The following is a 26,225-nucleotide window of genomic DNA, read 5'->3' as shown; positions in this document are numbered from 1 at the left end:
TTTCAATCAGCTGGTTCGTACTTTGAAAGATGCGTGGCGAATGCTTCTGCCGATTCGATCGATTGGACTCCAAAAATAAAAATATTTAATCATTTCCTCTAGCATGTTTTACGGATCGTTTATTATTATTCGATCATGATTTATGAGTATACTGGTTTTGTGTTTTTATTAAATTTCATCATACGGTAGAAATTTCCCTTTGATAAATGCGAGTATTTATTATCTTTGGTTTTCTTTTAAACGGACGGTCTGCCATGATGTATGTTAACACATTAATACTACGATTTTTTCTCTCTATGTCACTCCCAATATTTATGAGGCAAATCGTTTTATTTTTTTTAAAACTTTGTTTCTTTATTTATAGTGTTATATGACCGACGGCTAATGTTTTGACACAAGATTCATAATTCCCAATGAAAAAAAAAGTTAAAATAACAATAACGATAAATCTTTTTGAATATTATTATCACGATGGGGTAATGTTATAAAATTTCTCTTTTTATGAAAAAATAATTATTATTAGACGAACAAAATCGATTAAAATTTAATAATATCACAATCAATTTTATGTTTTAAATTTTAATATTTAGTTAAAAAAAATATTTATGTTATATACATATTTTGTAGTTTTTACTGCTTTTTAATAAAAACAATTTTAATTGTATATGCTACGTCAAAATTGATGTTAGCATAGCACTTAATAATCATAATTTAGTGTATTACAAATATTTTAAAGAAATTGCTTTTAATTTTTTTGTTGCAGTCGCAATTTACATTTTATTTTAGTTACTCCTCGATACGTTTTTCCTATATATCTTAAACACATCATAAACAAAAAAAACATATAGCAATAATAATAATAATAATAATATTGTTTAAATACATAAAAAAAAGGAATGGAATAATTATAATGAAGAAACCATTCACAAATAATATTTACAATTAGGTAGTACCTATAGAATAACTATAAGACAAAAACAAACCAATTTAACAAAATATAATTTGAATTTAAAGCTGTCATCATTGTGTGCCACGTATTCTATATATAATACTATATATAGATTTAAGATGATGGAGATAATATAACATTGTATTTTTTTTTTTTAGCAGATGATGAATCACCATCACCCACAGGACACAGGCATGCAGGGAATGAACTCGCACAACTCACACCATTCGCATCAATCGGCTTACCAACAGCCACTCTACTTGACCGGCCACGAACACGGCCTGGGCCTGAACGTTAGGTATGTGGTTCTAAGCCGATTATACATCGAGCTAAAATGTTTTATTATTTTTAAATAAATGTTAACCGTCGTAAAAGTGTATTTGTTTTAGTACTTACCTACCCGTTGTTTTTTATATTGTACCTGTTCGTTATAATATATGATACCTACGTATACGATTAGTAAACGTCATTGACGACTTAAAGTGTATGACGATCGCAGTCTCCAAAATTCAGAATATTATGTTACAGGGATAGTATAATAATAGATGGTACCTACAAATAATAATATGTTCGCAATTCAACTGTCCCGTTACAACGATTTGTCGGTGGATGGAACGGATCGGTTGAATGTCGATAGAATAACTTTTGTTGCCTTTACTAGTTTACTATATATACATTAAACTGCAAGAATACAGTTTGGTTAAACTGTTGCACAAGTTTCTCTACTTTTATTAAATTAGTTAAAATTTATTACGTCGACAGTTAATATTTAGTGATTATTTTTAACTAATATCCAAACAAGAGTTATGCTATGAATATAGTACAAACAAATTACGTAACTCTCTGCTCGAGTTCAAGAAACATTATTAATTCAAAACACTCAAACACAAATAACGCAGCGTTCGTTAATTGAATTCACCACGACGTCATTTTAATGTAGATGAATCTATAAGATATAATTTATTGAATGCAATTAAAACTTGATGTGTATACATTTATGTAATGTATTAATATTTAATAGTACTGGTAATATTATACTCGTATTCTATTATAGCCGTTTTAGTATCTAGTAGAATATTAATAAATCCTTGCTAATAATCAATTTAGTAATTAAAAACTGATCAATGATTAACGAGCGGTCCATTAATAAATATTAAATTCGGGTCGAGGAGAGACGGAAGTAAAACTTTCTCCAGAGTGCACTTTGAGAGTTTTCAGGTTAAATACGGACGCTGATTTTATACGTAGATTAGAATTATGTTTAGACAGCTATTTAAAATTAGAATTTCTAAAAAATCTCTTAACGATGTTATCTAGAAATATATGTTTTCTGTCATGTATATGCACAGTTAATGTGGATTGTTATTTTGAATTACCCTTTAAATTATTTTTACGTTAGCCAAAACATTAATTTAGTAGAATATATGATGAAATGACAGTAAATTTATTTAATTCCTAAGCTCTTATCTAGAAAAAAGACCCATAACAGGTTATTTCTTAGTGATTATGTTTTACCAGACAACAACTTATGTTACAACACTCTCTGTCGGGGCTTTTATAATATTTATGTGGCGAGATACCACACTTTAGTATCACGAAATATACTAATTGTTTGTGTTTATTACAGTTCCAGTTATTCTCAACCGAGCTACACTCCGTTGAACAACACAAATACCACAAATGGTGGACAAAATGGCATGATGTACCATCGGCACCACCAAGCGTCCAACCAACAACAGCAACAGCACCACCAAGCGTCCAACCAACAGCAGCAGCAGCAACAACAACAGCAACAGCAACAGCAACAGCAGCAGCAGCAGCAGCAACAACAGCAACAGCAACAGCAACAACAGCAGCAACAACAGCAACATCATCATCAGCAGCAACAGCACCCACCCACCCACATGCCACAACCCACCCATATACCCACACACCACTACACCAACATGGGACCACCAGCCACCAGTCCATTGACCCCTTCACTGGACATGCACCGGCACTCCAATCCCACACCAACGCCGGAAGGCATAACCACTACCAGTGACGATAGCGATGACAGCACACCGCACCAAACTATGGTAAGTCCTAAACTGAAGTCAGTACTAGAAAACTGTATTTTTGGTTGAGGGAAAATAGGTTAAGTTAAAAAGTAATACGGTTTTCTTAATAGATCGTCGCTGATTTTTCTAAAAGTTCTTAGAAACACTATCCGGTACAACCAGTACATCATCCAATGCCCCAATGGTTGAGAAATGTTTAAATCTCTCCCCTCTCTAACTTTCTCTCACCGTTTTCCAAACACGATACTGTAAAATGACTACTGTGCTTCGTTCACCTTGACCTCCACATGTCATCGTGTTTGACGTTGGCTAATTTTTTATGTTACGTGTCTCTATAAATCATCGGAAATGAAACCATTAATGGCTACGTGTCACAGTATTCTCGGAAGCTGGTTAAAAAAAACTTACTAAAGCAATTTAGCTCAAAATGTTTTCGTATGATGATTATACCGTACCATTCGAACACGTTTAGCTAATATTCTGTCTTAACACGACATATGTGTACTGCGACGATCTAATGATTCAAACATTTCAAACCACCCAAACAGGCAACGTACATTTTACGGTTTTGTAATATTTCATGACGATCGTAAACGATTCTTTTTCAGTCGTGGTGAAGGGATTCATGGCCCAGGATCTAGATAGCGTAATTTAACTTCCAATTGTTATTTTTTTCCGTTGTTGTTGCTGTTATTCACAACTTCAATTTCCTGTTTATGTTTTTTGAGTGTTCAAAGTAATCCAATAATGTCATGTAAAGTGAAATAAAAATGGGTAGGTGTTTTCACTGTAAAATTCTAGGCAATTCCGTTTGAATAATGTATGCAATTTTATGCAAAGGGTAGGGTTTATATTGCCTCTAAAAAAATAAATATATATATACATATATTTTCTTCACATCCATATTTCATACGGTATTTTCGGGTTAAAAATGTGTTATTATCGTATGGTGCTCTCATACATATTTCATGGAACCTGGGTAATATATATGTATATGTATCTTAGTTAATATTTATCAAATAATTGAATGCTATTTGCATGGGCTTTAGTAAAAAGAAAGATGTTAATAATACAAAAGAAACATAATATTACCTATTCGAAAATGTGAGAAATATGAAATAAACAAACTCCGTTTACTTTGAAGTTATAAGAAGGGTGAATGTTAATATTATAATATTTCATTGGCCAATGAAACGCGTGTACCTATAGGTGTATAGAGGTAAATGTCTTGGCGGGATTCACCTTACCGTTATTTATTCCAATTTTTTTTCAGCTTGCAATCAAGAGGGAAAGGCTATCTCCCGAACCGTTAGATGGATGCGGGATCATGAAAATGCAACAAAAGAAGCCGAAACCGACCAAAAAGAAAAAGAAAAGGGATCCCAACGAACCACAAAAGTAAGTAGTTTTATTGTCGACGAATAATTGGTGTTGTTTAACGCGGCCTTACGAAATTAGACGAAAAATAAAGACGAAGTCGACGAACGGTATCCGATCGCGTGTAATAATTATCGTCCGACTATTTCCGGGGTTGTAGCAGTCTTGTGCTGCAGCATGTACCGTATACACGATACATTATAATACTCTCAGCAAAACACACCCTCCTATTTGGCGTGTGTTTTTATCTGTAAACGAAAAGGGAGAGTTTTATAATGTTATGACTCGGATCAATACCCGGTGCAGTCTGTTGCTGCTCGGAAGTTTTCAAACCAAATTTTCTACACCCTTTTTATGCACCCCTCAATATGTGCCTTTTCATGGCATTCATTTTAGTCGGCTCTTCCGCGAAAATGCTATTTTGTCGTCGTCACTGAGCGCTGCGAAATTAGCTTCGTCGGTTTCGAGAAAAACGCTTTTCACACGAGTACCGTCACTCGGCTGGCTGATTGGCGTTTACAGCAGTTTCCTGTCCGAATCGACGGTTATAGTTTTATAATATCTCGCTAATATATATACTCAAAATGTTTTATTCTTGTATTTTTTTTTTTTTAAGTACGTACAAGTTTAGGAATCCCTGACAACGTTTGGTATATTATGTGTACGTGCGTGCATACAAAATCATATATATAATATGTGTATATGAGTGTGAGCGCGCAAGTGTGTATGTGTGTGTGTGTGTGCATTTGTATTTATTTTTAATGCTACGAAGTTTGTAGTTTGAACAGCTGCGCCATTATATACACACATTTTTAACAGTTTAAAAATAATATGTTTGACCTTTCAAGGGTAAATCTTGGAAATAATTACTTTAATTACCAGTAATATGTTTTTTTTTCATGTTTCCTTTGTGTATTTAATTATTTAATAAATCATTCGAAGGAGCGAAAATATAATATTAAATCCTCGCAATGGCGTCCAAATCTTCATAGTAATATGTTAATTACACTCTGTACTGACAGTGTTGATCGACTACGTAAATTTAAAACTCTAAATCAAAAACGGTTTTACGGGTTAGGTTATTTAAAGAATTTCCGTTGTTTATTTTAAGACTTGGTCTCCGTGACTTTTACTTGTACATTATTATACTGTTATTGTGCCACGTATTCAACTTTATCACACGACGATATTATTATAGTGATCGTGAAAATCATAACGTATAGGTTAGGTATTGTTATTTAAATAGAAAAATAACCATTTTACTGCGAAAAATGTGGTGACTTTACAATGACGCATTATAAAACAACTACAACAACAACAACAACAACAACAATAATAATAATGATAATAATACAAATACAAATAGTGCAATAACGTCAAGTAGCCGCGTGTATTAGCCTCATGAGCAGCCAGTACCCAATGTTTACGTTGGTCCTTCTATGCGGATCTTTCTTAACTAGATATATATAATATATATATTCGAAACACATGTCCGGTAGACAGTAGGGTGGGAACGGGAGAAGTCTTTTGTTGAGCTCTCATTAGGAATAATTTATGTTTCGTTTTTCTCTGCACGCCATTGTTACCAGCAAATGGTCTCCGCGAAGAGTCTCCTCGTGTCGTGCTATTATTTCCCTCCTCTTATTTTTGTTTGTGCACACACAAAACGGCTGTACACTCGTAACTACTTTACCCCTCCCCCTCAAAAAAATAAAAATAAAAATAAAATATTTACTAAAAAAACAGAAAAATACACATTTTATCAAAAAGAAATTCCCAGGTGATTCGAATTTGTGTTCACAGCGAAATAAATAATTGTATTTACACAATTTTGCACTGGCGCTCGGACGGTATATTATAATATAGTTAATGATAGCGATAGTTTATTATATTGTAGTTAGGTAAACAATATTATATTCTATTGTCACGTTCTACCGTTGAAATGAAATAACGTAGTTATAATAATATTATCGTATCTATAATGGAAAACCAATAAAATGAGTTACTTCAACTTGAACGTCTACTTACTTTTTTACGCCTTGTACCTAATGTACCTACTATAAACAGTATAAACATGTTAGTAACCTATTTTTTTTTTTAAAGATAATTTTTAATTTTTTTATGAATATGAATTATATTATATACTTTTTTCGCAATTTCCAAATGTTATTCTTGAGATTTTCTTGGTATACGAATTTTACCCCTAAATTTAATCAGCCTCAGTTGTTCTTATTCTTCTTTTTTGAAACATATTGGATAAAAAAAAAATTAATTAAAAATCTAATTTTGAAATGAATATTTGAAAAATTTAACGTCAGCATAAATATTTTAATATTGAACAAAACAGCGCTTTACGCCCCTTGTAAGTTTTATGGGCTATAATCGTTTAAAGTTTGGTCGGGGGGGAAAGAGTGGTGGCAAAGTATATAATTTTATCTCCTTTCACATTTTAACTGCCTCTTTTAAATTTTAAATATAGTTATAGCTTCCAATAACAAACTATTATTTTGTATAATATCGAATATTCATAAATCAATAGAACGGTTTTGCCATTATTTAAAACATAAATTAGGGGTTGTCATCACATGAAAATAACAAAAAAATGTATTATATATTTTTTAACAATATAGGTCCGGTAGTAAACGTTACAGAAATATAAAAATATTTATATTATATAACATCAGATAATTTAAAATATTAAAAACGGGGAATGGTTCGATCAATAAAATAAGCACTTCAGAATACAGTTGTTAAAAAATAAAAATGAAAATCTCCCCTGCAAAAAGCAATCATCAAAAAGCTCCATTTTTTTTTAAATAATAATAATGATAATAAAAAAAATAAAAAATGGTTTTAAGTTATTTCTATTTATTATATTTGTTTATTATTTCATCGCGAGCGATCTTCCAATTAGAAATGTGACATTCACCCTCGCCTACATGAGTATATACGTCAATAAATTCTATTCCCCATCCGTTGTCGCATTTAATATTATCTGCCGTCGGTTTTTTTTTTTTTTTTGGTTCAATAACGATTTCGAAACCGTATATTTTATTGGTATCGAACAGAGTCATATATCAATTTCACCATAAGAAATCAATATCGTTTGTCGTTTTTAATTTCGTGAGTGCATTTGTACGCGTAAAACGTCCGCGTACAAAGATAATAATGATATCATAACAAATATATAGTCTCGGAAACGTTCGTTTTTACTCTGCCCGCTATCCTCCTCGTCGAGACCGGCAAACACACTATTATGATTATTATTATTATTGTAATATATGGTAAAACGACTGTGTAAAACGTCAGCCGACGACAGCGATAATAATTGATCATTAAAAACGTACATGGAATTGTTTTCGGAGAACAGTGGTTCGATATTCGCTCAGAGATTATAATCGAAAGAGTCCGGACACCATAATATGTATATAGTATACTATATGTTATATATATATATGCTCTGCAGTGCACGATATATACATCGCCATGACGACAAACGTGGACGGTATAGGTGTCCCAGACGGTCCAAGACGGTCGTGTATTTTAATTGGTATTATAGTTTGTTATGAAATTCGAAAGTTAATCAAAAATATCAAACAATACGGTTGTTATAACGATAATTAAAATGCATATATTATCTGCTGTGCAATGTTTGCTCACTTAAAGCCGAGTGTAGGTATATGTTTTAGCACTTGCTGCAACGTTCAAACTAATAAGTCTGAGTCGTCAATGGAAATGAGCTCCATACGGTCCAACAGTAGTATAAATATTATTATGATGGGCTACAGCAGTGTACAGACGATACTACGCGATTCCGGTTCGATAGGTAATACTATTATAATACCATAACAAGATGCGATCCCGCTGCCGCTTAAGCTCTATAAAATGCAAATTGACGTTGCACTCGCCAGACCGAATATAAATTGTGCTACGTAGGTACATACCTATGTAGACAAGCAGTGCACAACGTCGGCGGTTTTGTGGTAAATATTAAACGTTTGTGTGCGCTAAATGTATAAATAATATATAGTAGGTGTATATAGGGGGTGCGCGTGCAGTGTTGCATGTGTGTTTGTATATTGCACGCTGTGATGATGGATGCAGTTGTTGAATCGATGCGATATAGCACTGTTTCAGTGCTCGGGGGGGAAGGGTTGAAAGTGGAGATCCCGAAAAAAAAACCGCAGACGAGTCGAGGGTAGTAATATACGAGAGGAGAAATGAGGAAATTAGAATCGTTTAAACTGTTCAAGACTGCAGTTGCCGTCGAGATATATAGGTATACCTATTGCACCATCTCTCCGCGAGAACATAACATTCGTTCGTCTTTTTACGAAGCTCGACGATAACACGATTGAAACGATTTATAAAAAATATGTAACCACAATATTATTATTGTGTTTAAGATAAGCATTCGCGTCTGCTAGTCGATTTCATCGATCTCTAAATGTATATTAATTAACAGAACTTTTTTTGTTTTTGATTTTTTTGTTACGTTCGTTTTTGTTACTTGAAAATGTCCTCGCCATCGTGTTATATTATTCGTTTTCGTTTTTTAAATATTTACTTCTTAATTTTTTTAATTAGCACTTGCTGTTGTTGTGACCGTTGTCGTAATAATATGGATGCCAGATAGCAGTGTATCCGCGTAGGGCATAATAGATTATAGTTTGAATTATATATTAAAAATTTGTATAGCCGCAGTTTGTGTGTAGTTTTACATAACAACTTTTTTAATTTTATAGGTAGGTACAGTGTTGTTGTTCCGTTGGAAATCGTCAAAACGAACATTATAATAATATAATATACTTACTGCCCATATATATATATAATAATTACACCTGAAGTGGAAATGACTGATAATATGATATTATTATTCCGATGAACTCTGCTAAACTCGTGAATATTATTATTCGCGGAAACTTTCATCTCATCGGGGCCGGGGTGCATGACATAATATTATATTTTATTTCCGGAACGTGGTAATTTTTGTCAAAAACTTCAAAACCGTTCACGCGTTCTACTCGTCCGTCCGTTCGTCCGCCGCCGCCGCGCTATTACGATATCATTCGTTATCCACCACCAAAAGTTTATTATACTTTATGTTCCCCGTCGGAGTATTGATCTTTGTTACGACGGAATGGGGTGAGATGATGATGATTATGGATGTGGGGGGAGGGTTATTGCAAAAGTTATAGTTCGTGTGCATGTGTGTGCCTATGTACAGTTGTTTGACATTTAAACTTTTCGATGAAAAAAATTCGTCTTTACCTCGTGCAGAATATGAATCGTTATAAATGAATAGACGAAAAGAAAGAAAATATATAATATCGTGTTTTGGGCAAAAAGTTTTCGCATCTATGAGTGTATTGTTCGTGTTTATATAATGATATAGCCATGTTATCGTCCATCATCGTAGCTATACATAACATTTTTTTTTTTTAATATTAGGTATATTTAAACGTTAATTAGGATGGATGTGATCGAGTGAATAAACTATCTTTTCACGGCATGTTCGAAATGGTTGTCGAATGTTTTCGTTGTCGCCAATCGCATTAATAACAATAAGTAGACGATACATCTCGTCTCGTCGTCGTACAAATTTCTCGCAGTCATGCAACCACACCCGCTGAACTTGGGTACCTCGTGCTGGATTCTACATTATGACAATACGTTCTGGCTGATAGGTAGTAAATGTTTAGTCATACCGTGTTTCGTGTAACACGAGAAGCGTGGTGGTTTTGAATCAACGGTAATAGGTGGTAGGGTAATAGTATGGTGTGGCGGTCGATAAACAAAGTTTTATATAAACAAACCGGAACACTTTGTAAACCATGGTTTGTGTCTCGGCAAAAGTTTGGTTTCGTACCCGAATGAGTGAATGACTTCACTTCGTATCAGCTCCTTCAAAATCAATATCCGAAACGCTAATAATTTACGGTATGCAGTACACCATATAATATTTTATAATGACACGAAAACGTGATGAAAATAATCATTTGATCTTCGTTAATGTTAACCGTGCTATTTAGAACAAAAACCGTTCTATATGTATGTCACACACACACACACACACATACATATATCTGTATGTGCATTTATTTATAATACTCTGAATAGTCTCATATACTCAGTGAGATTGTGAAATATTATTAGTGGCGCCAATCTTATAAGCTGATCATATAAACTTCCCCCACCAATGCTATTGGATCCTCCCCAAAATCATTCCATGAAAAAAGGGAGTGTAATAATAAATAAAAATATAACTTAATTATTTTGTTTATGCGTTTCTTACACTTTGTAGTTTGTAGTAAAATATTGTTACATAAATTTAGATAAATTAACAATCTAAAATCCATTAAGTAAATTAATTTTTAACGTTTTATTATTATTATTAGAAAATAAAAATACAAACAAAAATAAGTCTGGATGATGTTTATAATTTAATTTATTAGTTATTTTTGTATAAACAAAAAAATTATATGGAAATCAAAAACAGAAATGACTTCATTGTAAACGTTGAAAAAAAATACAATTAATAAACATTACATAAATAAAATTTAAAATGGCGCTTTAAAAAATATAAATAATATTAATAAAATATGAGTTTATAATTTTGTAAAAAAAATAAATGAAACAATTTTAACGTACATAATTAATTTAATGAACAAAATATCGAACAGTTAAATTAATTTTATCGTTCAAGTAATACAAACAAAATAAATTACGCCGAGTATTTTTAGCGGACATTATTATAGTCATTTTTATTATTCAAATACATGCGATATAAACATCAATGGGATTTAGTGTGCCAGAACGTCCGGGTCTTAGTCATAAACTTCGGAACCCTAAATAATTAAAAATGTATTTCAATTTTCAACCAATCTAAAATCGCGATTAGTTATTATACTTCGGGTCGAAAATAAATTAAATAAATCAAACAATGATATTCATCTCTTTTTATACGAGAGTTTTTAATCCTATCAAATTGGATAATTTAAAAATTTAATTTAAAATAATTGATCGCGCACCGCGTTTGACTATATTATACCTATAACTGTCGAGAGCGTATAATTGTATAGGACTCTTTTTCTCTCAATAATAAGACTTGTCACAGAACAAAACGAATCTGGACGCCGAAGACTCGCAACGACAAACACTCAGTATTTTTGACACCTCGGAAAAAAAACCGTCGTCGAAACTGCGTTGTTTTTTTTTCTCACAATTGCATCAACTGTAACATCTCATATTATGTAGTCATGTGTGGTACTATTACAGATATATTTTTGTAGCCGGCATGATATAATATATTATACCTACTCAATATTATTATTATTATTATTTTTATTATTATTATTATTATTATCATCATCATTGATATGATTATCCTTCACAGGGATTAAAATAATATAATATTATAATAAAACCTTTTTTTACTTTTCCAGACCGGTATCTGCTTACGCGCTCTTCTTCCGGGACACCCAAGCGGCGATCAAAGGTAAAAATCCAAATGCTAGTTTCGGCGAAGTGTCCAAGATCGTGGCGTCCATGTGGGATTCGTTGGACGCGGATCACAAAAATGTGAGTATATACCGCAATAATTAATATAGCTAGTATAGTTTATAATTATATAAATAATTGTGAAAGTAGAGCAATCGGATATTTTGCTATTATTAGTATTGAGTACCTACCTACCTAGCGCTACCTACTTGTAATTAATTATATGATATGAAAATAATATTTCTCAACGAAACGGAAGTTCATCAATTTGGTATATCTACATTTGTTCCATCGAATACTGCAATAGTAAATGAAATATTTTTTCTGTGTGACTGACGGATTAAAGTCTTTTTTATTATCAATTCTTTCTCTTGTCAAGCTCGTTTGCTCACAGACATTTTCTCTTATTATTTATATCAGCAAAGGGAAACATTTTAAAGAGAAGAAAAGCACTCTCCGCGTCCTGCCGCTGTTCTGTTTCGTTTTTCACAGCTACACAATCTCTATACGAATGAAAAATAGTAATCCATTTTTAGGAGTGCCCTCAGTCAGTTCGAACACATTAATAAAACCAAATACTGAAAAGAGAAAAACAGACAGAGACGAAAAAGACTGTGGTGGTGTAGAAATGAGGGTAGGGACAGATGGAGTAGTTGTTTTTTTTTTCCATGTAGAATAAATAATCTCGGAGCTGATATTATGAACATATATGTTGAACGGGTGGTGTTGGTGGTGTAGTGGGTCGGTGGAGAAGTAATTTCCAAAGCTTTTTCACTTGTAAATTTGCACACTGAGATATATTTTCGTGTGTGTACGGGTAAAAAGAAAACACCGCTGAAAAGTGTAAATAATAATAATAATAACAAAAATATCGGGAGAGTGTTAGGGAAAATTCATATTTGCAAATTCTGCAGCTAGTCCTTTGCACAAAAATAATCAAATAATAACCTATTATTGCTTTATAGTTTATCAATAATAATAATAATAATAATAATGGAAAAAATAACGCACAAAAAAAAAAAAAAACAATTATATAGTTTCGTTGAATAGAAGTCCCTATAGACATGATTAATTGAACATCGACATATATTGTGTAACCGTAACAAATATAAATTACGTGTGCATAACGGAACTTAATGAAAAACGCTATATAATAATGACGTACGTCTTGTACACAGTTTACGGTTAAAATGTAACTCTGCGGTGATATATTAGCCTAAATATCACGCTGAAACGACGTACAACAAAGCTTTTCTAGAAACATTATAATAATAATAGTATGTCTGAAACGAAAATACGTTATTAAAACGCGTCGTCGTAAATAGTTTAAATTTGTCGGAGAAAAGCTTTTCGAAAATGCTAATATTAATTTCCCTTCCTCTCGCCACTGTTTTCGGCGTGTTCCGCCGATACATTATTCATTGTTTCAAAAACACAATGTCTTATTTGACACTTAGGTATGTACACTGCCTGCTGATCCGCGTATTTCGTCACATTTTTCGGCTAAATATTTCGATCTTTCGCGGAAATATTGCGCTCGAGTAGTGTATGAAATTAATTTCGTCTACTGCTACATAAGATAATATTACAGATGCGTTTTGGGTGTGATTAACTTGCACAACATAAACCGTTGTCGTAGTTTGAAGCACAGTGGAATCAGTCTGACGGAGAACTTTTACAGCGTTTCAGACGAACTCATAAAATCTTATCAATCATTACGACGGGCAAGCGTTTGATTAGCCTTTTATTCACTGATTAAAAAAAAAAAAAACCATTTCCAAGAAGTTAATGCCCTATACGTGTTCAAATTTAAATAATACTATTATAATAATATACCTATCATATTGTGTACCTTTTTGTTCTGTGTGACAAAAATATTATACGTGGTTAACGGTTTTTTTGAAAAAAAATAATTACAATAATATTGATAATAATTAATAATATTCTAGGACAGTATGAGTATGATATTATTATACCATATTGTAAAATATAGTAGTTACGATCAGTTAGTAAATTAAGCACTCTGAACTTGAATGATAATAATATAACAAAATAAAATGTTTGCATTCTGTGTGTACATAATACATTATAATATTATAAAGTTGTATTAAATGGGTTGTTTAGGATATACGGACAAAACAAAATGTTAATAACAGTAAAATATTAAGTGCAGTACTTTCACAAATCTGCTGACCCGATTCTCATGATTCATAGGCCCATGTGTATATTATGTATCTATTCTAAATGGATCGAGAGAAATCTACAAGCCACTTCCGGAATAAATCAATTTCTGGTTCCTTATTGTTTTTTTATCTTATAAACATTGTATGATTTATATCATTTTGAAAATCACGGTATTATGAGAAAAAAATTCAAAAAAAAATTCAAACTTATACTTACTGCGAGTAGTAACTGCAGTAGTAATATATAGTGCCGATGGTGAAGAAAATTATCAAATGACGGTCTTATATTTAATCGAAACTGTTATCGCTAAATTCGGCGTTGTGATAAACTGTTAGAACGTGGAAAACAGACGTGTTGCAGTAAAGTCAATAAACCGTCGTTAATATTTATAAATCCCGTTGGAGCTAACTACGATGAGTTTATTATACAGTTTTATGTGAAATGCCCATAAAAAAACTTTCTAAAACGAACTAATACTCGCAAATCCAATAGAACTCTCAGAGTCGTCGGTAAGAAGTTATATGGTTACCGAACACCGACTACAAATTGACATTTCTCCGATCTCAAAAAATCGATATCGAGGTAAATCAGAACTTTATGCGTGCTGTTGGCTCGTTTGATATAATATGTCGTGTACCGAATTAAGAATTTATCGCGGTTATCGGTTATTGAAATGTAATAATATGATACACAAACGTTAATGTGTTTAATTATAGTACATGTTTGAATTTATACTTTCCGGATGCCATAAAGACCATAAAGACCGATTCACAATCTACCAGAGGTCACGTTTAAAGCGTTTTATTACTCGGATACAAGACGTGTTGTTTCTGACGTGGAGCATTAGCGTTTGCGATAAATTATGTTTGACCGTTTTCGTTTTGACGGGAAATAGAAATATAAGTAAGACCAATACATTAGAAACGTATAATAGATAACGAAACACGACCTTTAACCATACCACGTAGTTGGTCACGAAAATTCTGACGATTCTCATAATTTATTATAAATATTCCCTTTATTTATTCACTCGACCGTCTCCTCCCCCTCCCCCAATTAAATTTAGGATCGATATGTAAATCCCAAGATCAAGAGAGAATATTATATCATATTGGGAGTCTGTTGAATCCCTAGAAGAAGTGGAGCGTAAACTTCAAATTCCTCGTTGTGACATTTTGACTTATACGAAAATCGCATTTATTGAAAAAAATGAACAATGTTTTTGAGGATCTGTAGGCGTGGAGATTTCGGGATTTCAATTTCGTCAGTACCCCGAGCTGTACGCAATAATTTGGTTATTTTTAATGCGGATCCTCTAGGGAACGCGTCGTGCAAATTTATAATAACTAAATGCAAAGTTTGCTTTTGGTATGACAATAGAAAGAAAAGAGGTGAACTCATTGAATAGGACACGAATGGGGGTTTAAAAGCGATTTAAATCAATAATGTTTAAATTAGAAACTTTGCTCGACACCACCCCACTGAGGTCTGCGTTTCCGTCTACGCCCAGCGCAGCACTGCCGATTTTGCATTCATTTAGGCATCATCTGGCACACAACTCACATGTTGTACACGGGGGAATGGACTTGTGCAAATCGCCTGTCTGAATTGTCGTGATTATTAAGCAAGAAAAAGGGTCCAGTACAATAAGGCGCGAACGAATGTTTGTGACACATAAACGTGATTTTATTTACATATTATACATAGAGGTATATTTACGATAACGATAAAAAAATCCAATTTTAATTTAAGATAATACACTCTATGAAAAATAAAACAGTTTATAGGTTATTATGATTATTGGAAAATAAAAATTTGTAAAGCTTAATTTTTCACTAGTCGTTAATCCACTTCCCTTTTGATGATTTTTTTCTTTACCATACCTAATGAACAATATTACTATCTTTTGTTGTCTGAAAACTGCATTTTTATTTCTATTCCTTTTTTACACAAGTTGGTTTTCTCAACAAAATAATTCGGTTAAAATAAATTAATTGCTGACGAGATTAATGGTATTTTTTCAGAAATATTTCTCATAACAGTAATTGACATTTACGTTTGATAAGCAAACTTTCCAATTTCCAAACAATAATTAAAAAATTATCTATTGAAAGGAATGTGAATGGCGTGTCGTAGAACACTAGTGCACAAAACAATAATTATAATATCTTACAACGCAAATTGTTGTGCGTTCGTTAAAAAAAAAAATGTCTAATTCATAGGTAACCATTAACGGTATATAGGTATTAACTGTTATATGACTTGAAATTATTTATTTTCACGTTTACGTCAGAACGACAAGTCTTTGATATTAAAAAATAATATTACGTTTTAATGATTACAGGTGTACAAGAAGAAAACGGAAGCCGCCAAAAAGGATTACTTGAAGGCCTTGGCTGCATACAGAGCGAGTCTAGTGTCGAAGGTATTTAATTTACAATATTACTATCAAATCCTATGGAGAACATAATATAATATAATATTGTTATTTCATTTAGCGCGGTGGTCTCGTTTTATTGACACTACTCTGTTAGGTATACGCTGCAGTTCTATAACTTTTACAAACGGAAATTTTAGCGAAAACTTTCCCGAGAAAATAGTATTCAAAATTATTAATAGTAAAGTTGTATCGTGTTATTTTTATCGATCGGTGGCAAGGTGGTTGCTTTTGGTGGTGACGTCGGGCGTGGGGGTCGATGGTCGGAGGGGCATAGGTGTGGTGGTAATGGTAATTTTCAAACAAGTGGAAAACTTAACGACCGCCACCCCAGCCCGGCAAAGAAGTTTGCAAAGTCTATCTGTGCTCCTCAGGCACGTGCTGGGGTTAAGGGTAAGAGGATTCATAGAATGTAAACTCGTGCGAGGGAGAACCGGATAGCCATAAATAATAATAATAATTCATATGATAACAATTATATGATTTAGAACTTAAACCACCGCGCCTGTATATATTGTTTCTAAAATAATAAAGGCATAATACGTGTTCATATTTGTGTATGTGTGTGTGTGTATGTGTGACTATTATATTATATAACACGACTATATATCTAGTACTTAAACACGTCGGTGTCATTTTTAGGGAGGGGAACCAGACTCGAACATGTACGCTGGAGGGTACGTGGGCAGCTACGGTGGCGTGTACAACGGATACTCACCACCCGCGGGCCTACCGTCGCCACCCATGTCAGTGCCGTCGCCTCACTCGCAAGTCCACGGTCAAGTCAAAAAGTCCGCCATGATGATGGACAATCGGGTCCCGGTCATGAACAGCCACCCGCAAAACCACAACCAATCGGTGAGTGTACCAGCACAAACATAATACATTCCTGCGTTTAGAGGGTGAGAAATCGGTGGTGTTTAATCATATGATTTGTTTTTATTTGCTTGAAAATTTTTTACGTGACACCATAATTATTGTGATGTAATGACGAGTACACTCAAACACGCATTTCTACACGTGATAATGTTGTATTGTGCGATGGCGATCGCGGGTGTTCGGCTATACAGTGTTATTAGTATGTGATGGAGGTTTGGGTGGTTAGGTCGGGTCGGGTACGGATTTGACTTCCTGTTAACTGCAGCTACAAGCACTACATACATAATACAATGTAAACACTATAAAATATAATAGCATAATGTTATTAGTCGTGCCGTTTGATCGCGACAAATCCCGGACCAGCTATAATAATAACAATATTATGATCATCGGAAATACACCGAACATGATATTATTATTATCTGGGTACAAATCCGTGTAGCAATATAGTGTTATGGCGATCCTATTAGCATTTTTTACAGCTTTTTTTTTTTCTTCGGGCTTAACTGTCGTGTGAAACGATACGTTATGTCAATATATAATATGTGCACACGTCAATTCCGTTTGTTTGCTTCATGTGGCTTAAGATTTTAACCGTAGTCGGGTTGGAATATAAAATCATAGGAGGTCTATTCTGAAAATAACTTTAAGAAACTCGTACGAATAATATTAAACTTTAAACAGATGTTATTGGTCACAATCCAAATTTAATACTTTTTAATGAGTTGGAAAACGGCAGTATGGGACTATATTGAAAACTTCAAAGACCACTAAATTATTATAATTCTAGACAACGTCTCGTGATGCTTTTAAAGTATAGGTATACGTAAATATAATTTGTTCATTTATTGTATCATCTTGGTCGCATATTATAGTGGGATTATTATTATTTAATATGTATATATATTTAATAATGGTTTCAACTTTATGGCACCCTTATAAGCGGATTCGTCTAACGACTAACGAGATGATTACTATTAATAAATAAACATTAAACGATGTTAGTACCTACTCTACTCGTACAAACTAAATATATTAAAATACACAACTACTGTGATTTTCAAATAGTGAATAAAATATGTCAAAACATATTAATATATTATACACGCGCATAGAGTTTTGACGTAATTAGTCGTGTTTGATCTGTTTAACATGCAGTCAGTTTGCATAAGTATTTTATTTTAAAAGCGCACTGCTCATTAAAAGTGAAAGTAATGTCATAGGCATTTAATGTCCAGATAAGTACAATAATTTTTCTTGAAAAAATAAACCAAATACTGAAATCTAAAAAAAAAAATGTATACCTCTAGTAATAAATTACTGAGTATCTAACGACTATTTGTTTGGCTTGTGATGTAATTTTAGTTTTATGAATAATTATTCCCGAAATATTGCGCCATTTAAAGAGTTTAGTTGTTTAAATGTTTATATAAATAAACAAAGTGAAAAGTAGAAAATATTAATATTTCTAACTCTCACACAGAGTACAGAGGTACATATAATATTATGTACCTAGTTAGTAGACATATTTATATGATATGGTAACAATTATTGCGTGTTTTTTTGAATATTCGTGTAACCATATTAAAATATACATAACAAAAACTAAGCAATAATATTTTCAATTTTGGTTCGCTAAAATCGCATCCACAGTATAATTCATTCAAACGTTTCCATAAACGATCCATAGTATATTATTAATAATGTAATCAATGTGATAGTAATATAACTGTTATTTTTTAACCGCCAAAAATGATTTAGTTAACGTCGTTGCAATCCACACAGTGCACTCTATTGTCGTCGGTTTTCTTTCGTAGGGTCGGCGAGGAGGTGTAGAAATCTCGTCAGTCGTCACCCTTAGTGGCGACGGCATGTCTACATCGTTTGCAACGCGTCACAACATTGAATTACGTTGCATATTTATCGTTATATTTTTCTTTTGTCTTTACAGCAACAGACAGCCGGTCTGATCGGCAGCCACAACCAGGTCGCACCAGGACTGAACCATTTATCACAGCATCCCCAGGGCGGACTTCCCCCGTCGCCGCAACAGTCACAGCCTCCGACGTCACCGGCCAATGTTTCGTCATACGTGAGTACCATCGGCATATTATTATACCTACACGTGTCTCACCCGAGTATACTTATAAGTTTGGTTCCTATTAAAAACTTGGCAATTTAGTTATATGGTCCGCGCTCTCGTCGACGATATGTTGCAGAATAAATATCACCGGAATTGACAAAGATATAAAACGTACAGGATTTATTTTGATTTTCACTATGGCGTCTGATTTCCGGGTATTAAGCGCGGGTGGTGTGTGTGTGGAGTGAGAAGGGAGGTATTATATCCGCCGTACGCCTCGTAAATAATTTTCGATAGACTCGAACTGGTATATGAGTCCAGCAACAAGTGTATATTGACGGAATACCTACGACGACGATGGCCTTACGATAATGACGATAACAAAAAACAATAATAATATTAAAATGTATAGCACCCAAGACGTGAATGATGTACGTATATACATTATTGTCTAGGTAGCCTCATACAATTTATTAGGTATTTCATTATTCTTACGTAATGAGTTGGCTCGTACATCACGGTGCGTTATTGAGAGACGTACAAGTGATTGATAATGATCAATCGGTGTCCCAACGGGGGATGTTTATAATCTTTTCCCCGATAAGGGTTGCATAAGTACAATAAATGCGACCGGTCGAGATGACGTATAAAAATATCGGATTCGATGATTTATTGGATTAATATAAGGAGAATATTCACGAGGCACGTTTCCGCCCGTTCGTATCGTGACAGACACTGCTGCAGTTTCCGATTCGATAGCCCACCCACGCGCCGACAATGAGTCGCTTCTCTAGAAATCGCTAAAATATGATTTCGGTATTCTGTATTAATCAGCGCTTAGATTTTCTTGTATTCACCCCATTTTACCAAAGCAGTTTCGAAATGTTTTTCAACGGCAAGACGCTCATTTTCCTACGAAACTTATAATGTTTTCCATTCGAACGCTCCGTCGTCACTTCTTATCTGCACACTCGTAATCGGCTCGCTGAACTGCGCCTCTCCTGATAACTTGACGTTATTATAGTGCAACGAACACATTATCGTTAAAATGATTAGTGGCGAAAAACAGTCAGTTTAAAATTCGAAATTCGGGGGGTAAATAGTTGGCCGAGCTTGGTCTCGTTCTCTATAGTATATCAATATAATATAAATAAAATATAAGATCTCGTGAATAATATCTCGAGCGTCAAATTTTATAAATAGTAGGCAATATTTTAATATCGTTATGCACGTGAAAAAATAAAAGTAAAAACGTCACGTCCGAAGTATAAAATAATATAATATGTATATACGGTTTTTGTTGCACTCGAGACGGTCGCCATGTAACAATTTATACACGATATTCTATCGATTTATGTAAGCAGATTTAGTATCTACTTTAATTAGTATAGAATAGGGTCCGAGGCACAGTGATTGAATTCCCGTTTGTTTGCTATCGAATAAAATCAATACGAGTGTTTAATTTAAAGACCACTCGTCGTGATATTATATAACATACATCATTGTGTGTCGTCTCGGGGGACTGGGAATTCCTATTGTCCTATTGGTAAGTGCCATATAAAATGTGTAGAGACAATCGTCGTTTTAACGATTCCACGTTAAATAGATTTTGGTCGAGCGCCTTTCTGTCTATCCAAATTCGACTTGTAGCAAATGGTCCCGTCCCGCAGCTGTCCCGATTATATTCATCGTTGTTCTCTATTGTCAATAGAATAGATATACAAAATGGTCTTTTTGAAAATCACATCGGGTATGGCGTTGGGAAAAGCTCTATCGATCTAGGACCATACAAAATATCATATGAATCCGAAATCGATGAATTCTCTTCTATGACACATTAAAACACCACACTTATTAGTCCTAAATTATATTATTTGTATCGTTTTCCAGTGGCCGTGGTGTTTCAATCCAACGCAAAACAGCCATTAGCCGGTGTCTCGCCGACACCAGCTCAGTTGCCGTTCGGTCGACGTGTGCATACGAAACGGATGCGGCAACGACGACGTATGTCTCTCACCGGAAGTCGGATGGGACGACGAATATAATCGCGGTTACGAATGGCGGCCCCGACACTGCAAGTAAGTCCGAATAAAAAAATTTAAAAAAAAAGACACCTGTGTCGTGTATGGTCGTGTGGCAAATACGCATAACTTCCACGACGGTAAGTTCCAGAAATTTCGTTGGTTAGTTTTTTTTCTTCTTCTCTGATCTGAGCCCCAATGAAACCCTTTAGAACGAATTGTGTCCCATGTTGTCTTAAGGTACACACTAATTGCAGTATCCGTGACAGATGTCGTCGAGGAAAAGCGTTATATTTTTGAAACGTACAAACAGTAATTTTCTCGAAATTAATAGTGATTACCATATAATATTGGCTAAAAAATACGAAACAGGTATACCTATAATCTATTTAGGTTACACTCTCGGCGGTCGAGTAGAAAAATCGGGCAGGAAAAAGAGTAGATGTGTAAGCATTACTATATTGTCTCTAGATATTATGTTCAATGAAAATTACAAATATATTATATTTTTGTTGTTGGATGAAAATGTGACGGTTAACGGTCATTGATCTCTCCGAAGGTTCGGTAAATGTCAACTTGCAGCCACACGATTATATAATACACGTACCACAATATCTGTCTCGAATTGTTGTTTTCTTCGCCACATCTGCCTTAACACGTGTAGTCGACCATCTTTTAGATTATAATACTATCAATGTGATTATTTTCTAATAATGTATGTTTTGTTTTATAGAATTATGGTGAACGACTGGTCTTAAGGACGCTAAAGAAACCTTAAACCAAACGCACGAAGTCGATCATCTTCCTCGTCCTATTCCGGAAAACAAGGAGACCTGGAGACCGCTATCTGTCCCGTGTATATTATACGATTATTATTATATTAATTATATTGTATTATATTATTATTATTATTATTATTATTATTATTATTATTATTATTATTATTATTATTATAATCATAATTATTACGTATGTAAATCCCTGTGACTACGAGTATCTCATATTATATAATGCTTGTGAATATTTATATTTATAAGACAAAAACAATATGATAATTGATAATATTATCATTATATTTAACGCGTACTATAATATTATGATATTATTATTATTACATTCATAAATATAATAAGCTGCAGTTTGTACATATATATATATTATTTTTTTTGTTGCGATAATATCATTGGATTATAATGAATGTAAATAAGAATGTCGTATTTAAGCAATAAATTTGCTCCTGTAAATGTAAGCAATGTCTCTCGTGACAATCCCAATGCTGTTTTTGTGCACATAATAAATATAAACATAATATTATTAATATTGTTAAAATGAACTACTATTTTTTAACGTTTAAACCGTTTTTTTATGTTAAAGCATTAAGTTTTTTTTTATGTAAATAATATTTACAATTTTGTTTTGTATTATATATTAAATATAATATTATATGACCTAAACCGTACAAGCGATATGGCGAAGTTCACGTTAGTCTTGTCTTATATATTATTATTTACCTTGAAACCCTTGGTAACTAGTACCACGGTAAATAAAGTATTAATGTCAATCGGGCACTGTAAATTGTCACGTGTTTAAGTTATAAAGTGTTATGATACCTACTAAAGGACATTTAAAATTTAAAATAAAAATAGCTAGGTACTCATATCATTGTGAAATTATATTATTTTTTTCAAGTATTAACATTATTGCCTAATATTTATTTTTGTTTTATTTTTATTTTATTATTTAGCCAAATTGAAAATTTTAAAGTTGTTATTATAATGGATATTTTTTCTCTTTTGTTTATTTTTTAAGTAGGTATGATTTTATACTTTGTACATAAATGATTAAGAACGCTCATGTTATCTGTTGTTTTTCAATCTGTTTATATAGTATATAAATAAAATGTAAACGATTAAAAATGAAAAATAAAAAATGTAATTAAATAGTAGAAAATAATTGCTAGATTTTTGATTATTGAATCAGCTGCAACTGATTCGTTGTCGTTTTTTTTTTTTTACAAGCGATGGTGTCAATGACTAGATACTATTTAATATTTATTAATTATTATTATATAATAATTACACTTGAGGTAATATAATAATTTATCTATGACAGTGTTGAATTATATGTTAAACGAGTGCGTAAAACCAAATTATATTCGGAAAAAATCAGTTATTTTCAATAAATGGTTAAAAATAATCAGATATTTTTCACTTTAAAAAGCATATTATATTTTTGATAATAATAATGTGATTAATGTATCTCAAGTTATTAATCCGATCTGTAGGTGCTAGGGATACAAATCAAAATAAATCAACTTATAAAAATTTAATGACAGCATCCAAGAAGTACTAGGTCCTGATCCAGACAACTGCAACATTGAAAAATTCCCAAATACTTAAAACCAACTAATTTATATAACTTTATATGATGCTGTACCAAAATATAAAACATAAAAACCCTTTTTTTTCTTCGTGTTTTTACATCTTTTTTAATAATTAAAGCCAATAATCTTTGTTTCTGTGGCTCGTTCAAATATTAAAAAAAAAAAAAAATTAAAAATTAATCTCTTATGTATTACCTGTAGGTATTACAGCATAAATTAATATTGTTATCTATTTAAAATATCTAATTGTAAGACTTTACGAGCCATAAGAAATAATAGTTACAAACTGAAATACCCAATAACACGTTCGCGATTGATTTTGATTATATAATTCATTCTATTTCAACATTTTTGAATTATCAGTTTTGCACACGCCCTTACACATTTAGATTTTCTACGTTTACGTCTTACATATATGTATAACATTTTTTTATTTTTTTATTTATTGTAATCATAAAATGATTCGGCACATATGGTGCTATTACAAGAAATTATTTTTTAATGGTATATATATTTTATGCTGCAAATCGTCTTGAATATTTGGATATTTAATAATTCAGTATAATACTAAAATTTGGCCTGCAGTGAAATAATGTATACTTACTTAACTTATACCAAATTGTTGTTTTAAATCATTATTTATTTAAATAATAGCCCATTATATTTAATCGGAATACGCTTTTAATGAGAAATTTATACTTTTATATACGGTTGGAAAAATGTTATTATTATCTCAAATGACAAATTACCTACTTTTTCGTTTATTACACACACACAACAGCAGTTATTACACACATTTAAATTTTAATATTTTCCATTGAATACAAAATGAGTTTCTAACCGATTTAAGGATGGTTACAGGAACTTACTTCATGCTTTTATAAAATGCTCAGAATATCGATTTCTACCAAAAAAAATTATTTAAACAATATAACAATATAATCGTTGTATTAAAAAATGTGTGTGGTGTCACATTTACTTAGAAGGTTACATAAATTCAATTTTAATAAATTCACACCGAGAATCGATATTCAACTACTGTTACTAAGTTTCAGTTCTTTATTAGTAGTAAAAATTGTGAGGTATTACCTTTTATGTTTTAATCTAAATTACGATAAAATAATAATAATGGCGATGATGATGATGATGATAATAATAACAATAATAATGAGATTTCCTTCTTTGTTGGATGTCTTTTGTTAGTAACTATTGTTAGTTTCCCAAAACAGTGTTTAGGTTTTTGTACTGATGACTTTCAAGATTGTTTTATAACAAATAATAAGCAGTTAAATTTTGTTTAAGTAGATTATTACCTGCTATATTGTTCTTTGGTATTATTTGTTTTTGTTCAAATTTTAATTAAAATTACGTTTTTAAATTAAAGTTTCGATTTGGATAATAAGATATTTTTATTATTTCAATTTCAATTAATCACCATTATTATGAAAGATAATTTACATTATTGAAAATTTTAAAACTGATAAATAATTATTTATTTATATTAGAGGTCAAACATTTCTGAATCAATTTATTAAGAATATCTATGATATTAAATATTATTGTCAATATTTTATATTTTATATGTTACTAGCTGATCCTGTACTACATTGTTCGTCTCAAATTTAATTCCCGTAGATTTGAACGCTTATATGTACCTTGTTAAATATTTAAACGTAAACTGCATACATTTTAAACACAATAATTATGGTTTTTTTAAAACTAAATATGAAGTATAGGTACAACATTATATTGATAATAAAATGTTATAATTTTTATATCTATATTTTTTGCGATCTTTAAATCACAACCACATACAAAAATTGTCTTTCATCCAAGAATGATACAATTTGTTGAAACATACTGATCTTAACCATTTGACGCTACTTAAAATATGTGCGTAAACATGTACCCAACAATATTAAACACATTGTATATAGTAATTGAATAAAATTACATATTATTGACAGAATCGACCAAAAGTGTTTGATTTTTGTTTGTGATGATGTCTCGCCGATCATATACTATAATATATTGTTAGTGACTGCCAATATTGTATGATAAATGTTGTAATATTTACTGCAATTTAAAACATTGGACTTACTTATCAACAAATTATAATTTTATAACTATTTGTTGTTCAATTTAACATTCTTTTATGATGCCATTAAGTAATGTGCATATTATACGTGTTATGGAGACTAACAAAGTTATGTGCTTTTTACTAAACGTTTGTATTTGCACATTTTAATCATAAGAAATACTATAACTTATAAATTTGTAAAATTCTGTTGAATTTTTCAATCTTTCGTTTTCGTTTGTACCTAAAAGATAAATTAATAATCATATTTATAT

At 32.1% G+C, this 26,225-nt stretch overlaps 1 protein-coding gene across 6 annotated transcripts in view; it reads left to right on the top strand.

Moving 5' to 3' along the window:
- The window catches only part of LOC107164695 (uncharacterized), a 104,659-nt gene extending 83,112 nt beyond the window's left edge, over positions 1–21,547 (top strand). For 5 of the 6 annotated variants that reach the window (XM_089222417.1, XM_089222422.1, XM_089222420.1 and 2 more), the window contains 8 exons: positions 1,108–1,247; positions 2,577–3,027; positions 4,283–4,407; positions 11,832–11,967; positions 16,415–16,495; positions 17,150–17,365; positions 19,338–19,478; positions 21,360–21,547. In XM_089222417.1, the coding sequence (XP_089078543.1) occupies positions 1,108–1,247; positions 2,577–3,027; positions 4,283–4,407; positions 11,832–11,967; positions 16,415–16,495; positions 17,150–17,365; positions 19,338–19,478; positions 21,360–21,398 (1,329 nt within the window). In that variant the 3' untranslated portion in view covers positions 21,399–21,547. The remainder of the gene's footprint in view (positions 1–1,107; positions 1,248–2,576; positions 3,028–4,282; positions 4,408–11,831; positions 11,968–16,414; positions 16,496–17,149; positions 17,366–19,337; positions 19,479–21,359) is intronic. The other variant, XM_089222418.1, reaches the window with a different exon arrangement.
- The last annotated feature ends 4,678 nt before the right edge of the window (positions 21,548–26,225 follow it).

Source organism: Diuraphis noxia, unplaced genomic scaffold, assembly GCF_037042655.1.
Source record: "Diuraphis noxia isolate RWA-SAM2 unplaced genomic scaffold, SU_Dnox_SAM2 contig0003, whole genome shotgun sequence".
Classification (NCBI taxonomy): Eukaryota; Metazoa; Arthropoda; class Insecta; order Hemiptera; family Aphididae; genus Diuraphis; species Diuraphis noxia.
This window is presented reverse-complemented; position numbering and strand designations above follow the sequence as displayed.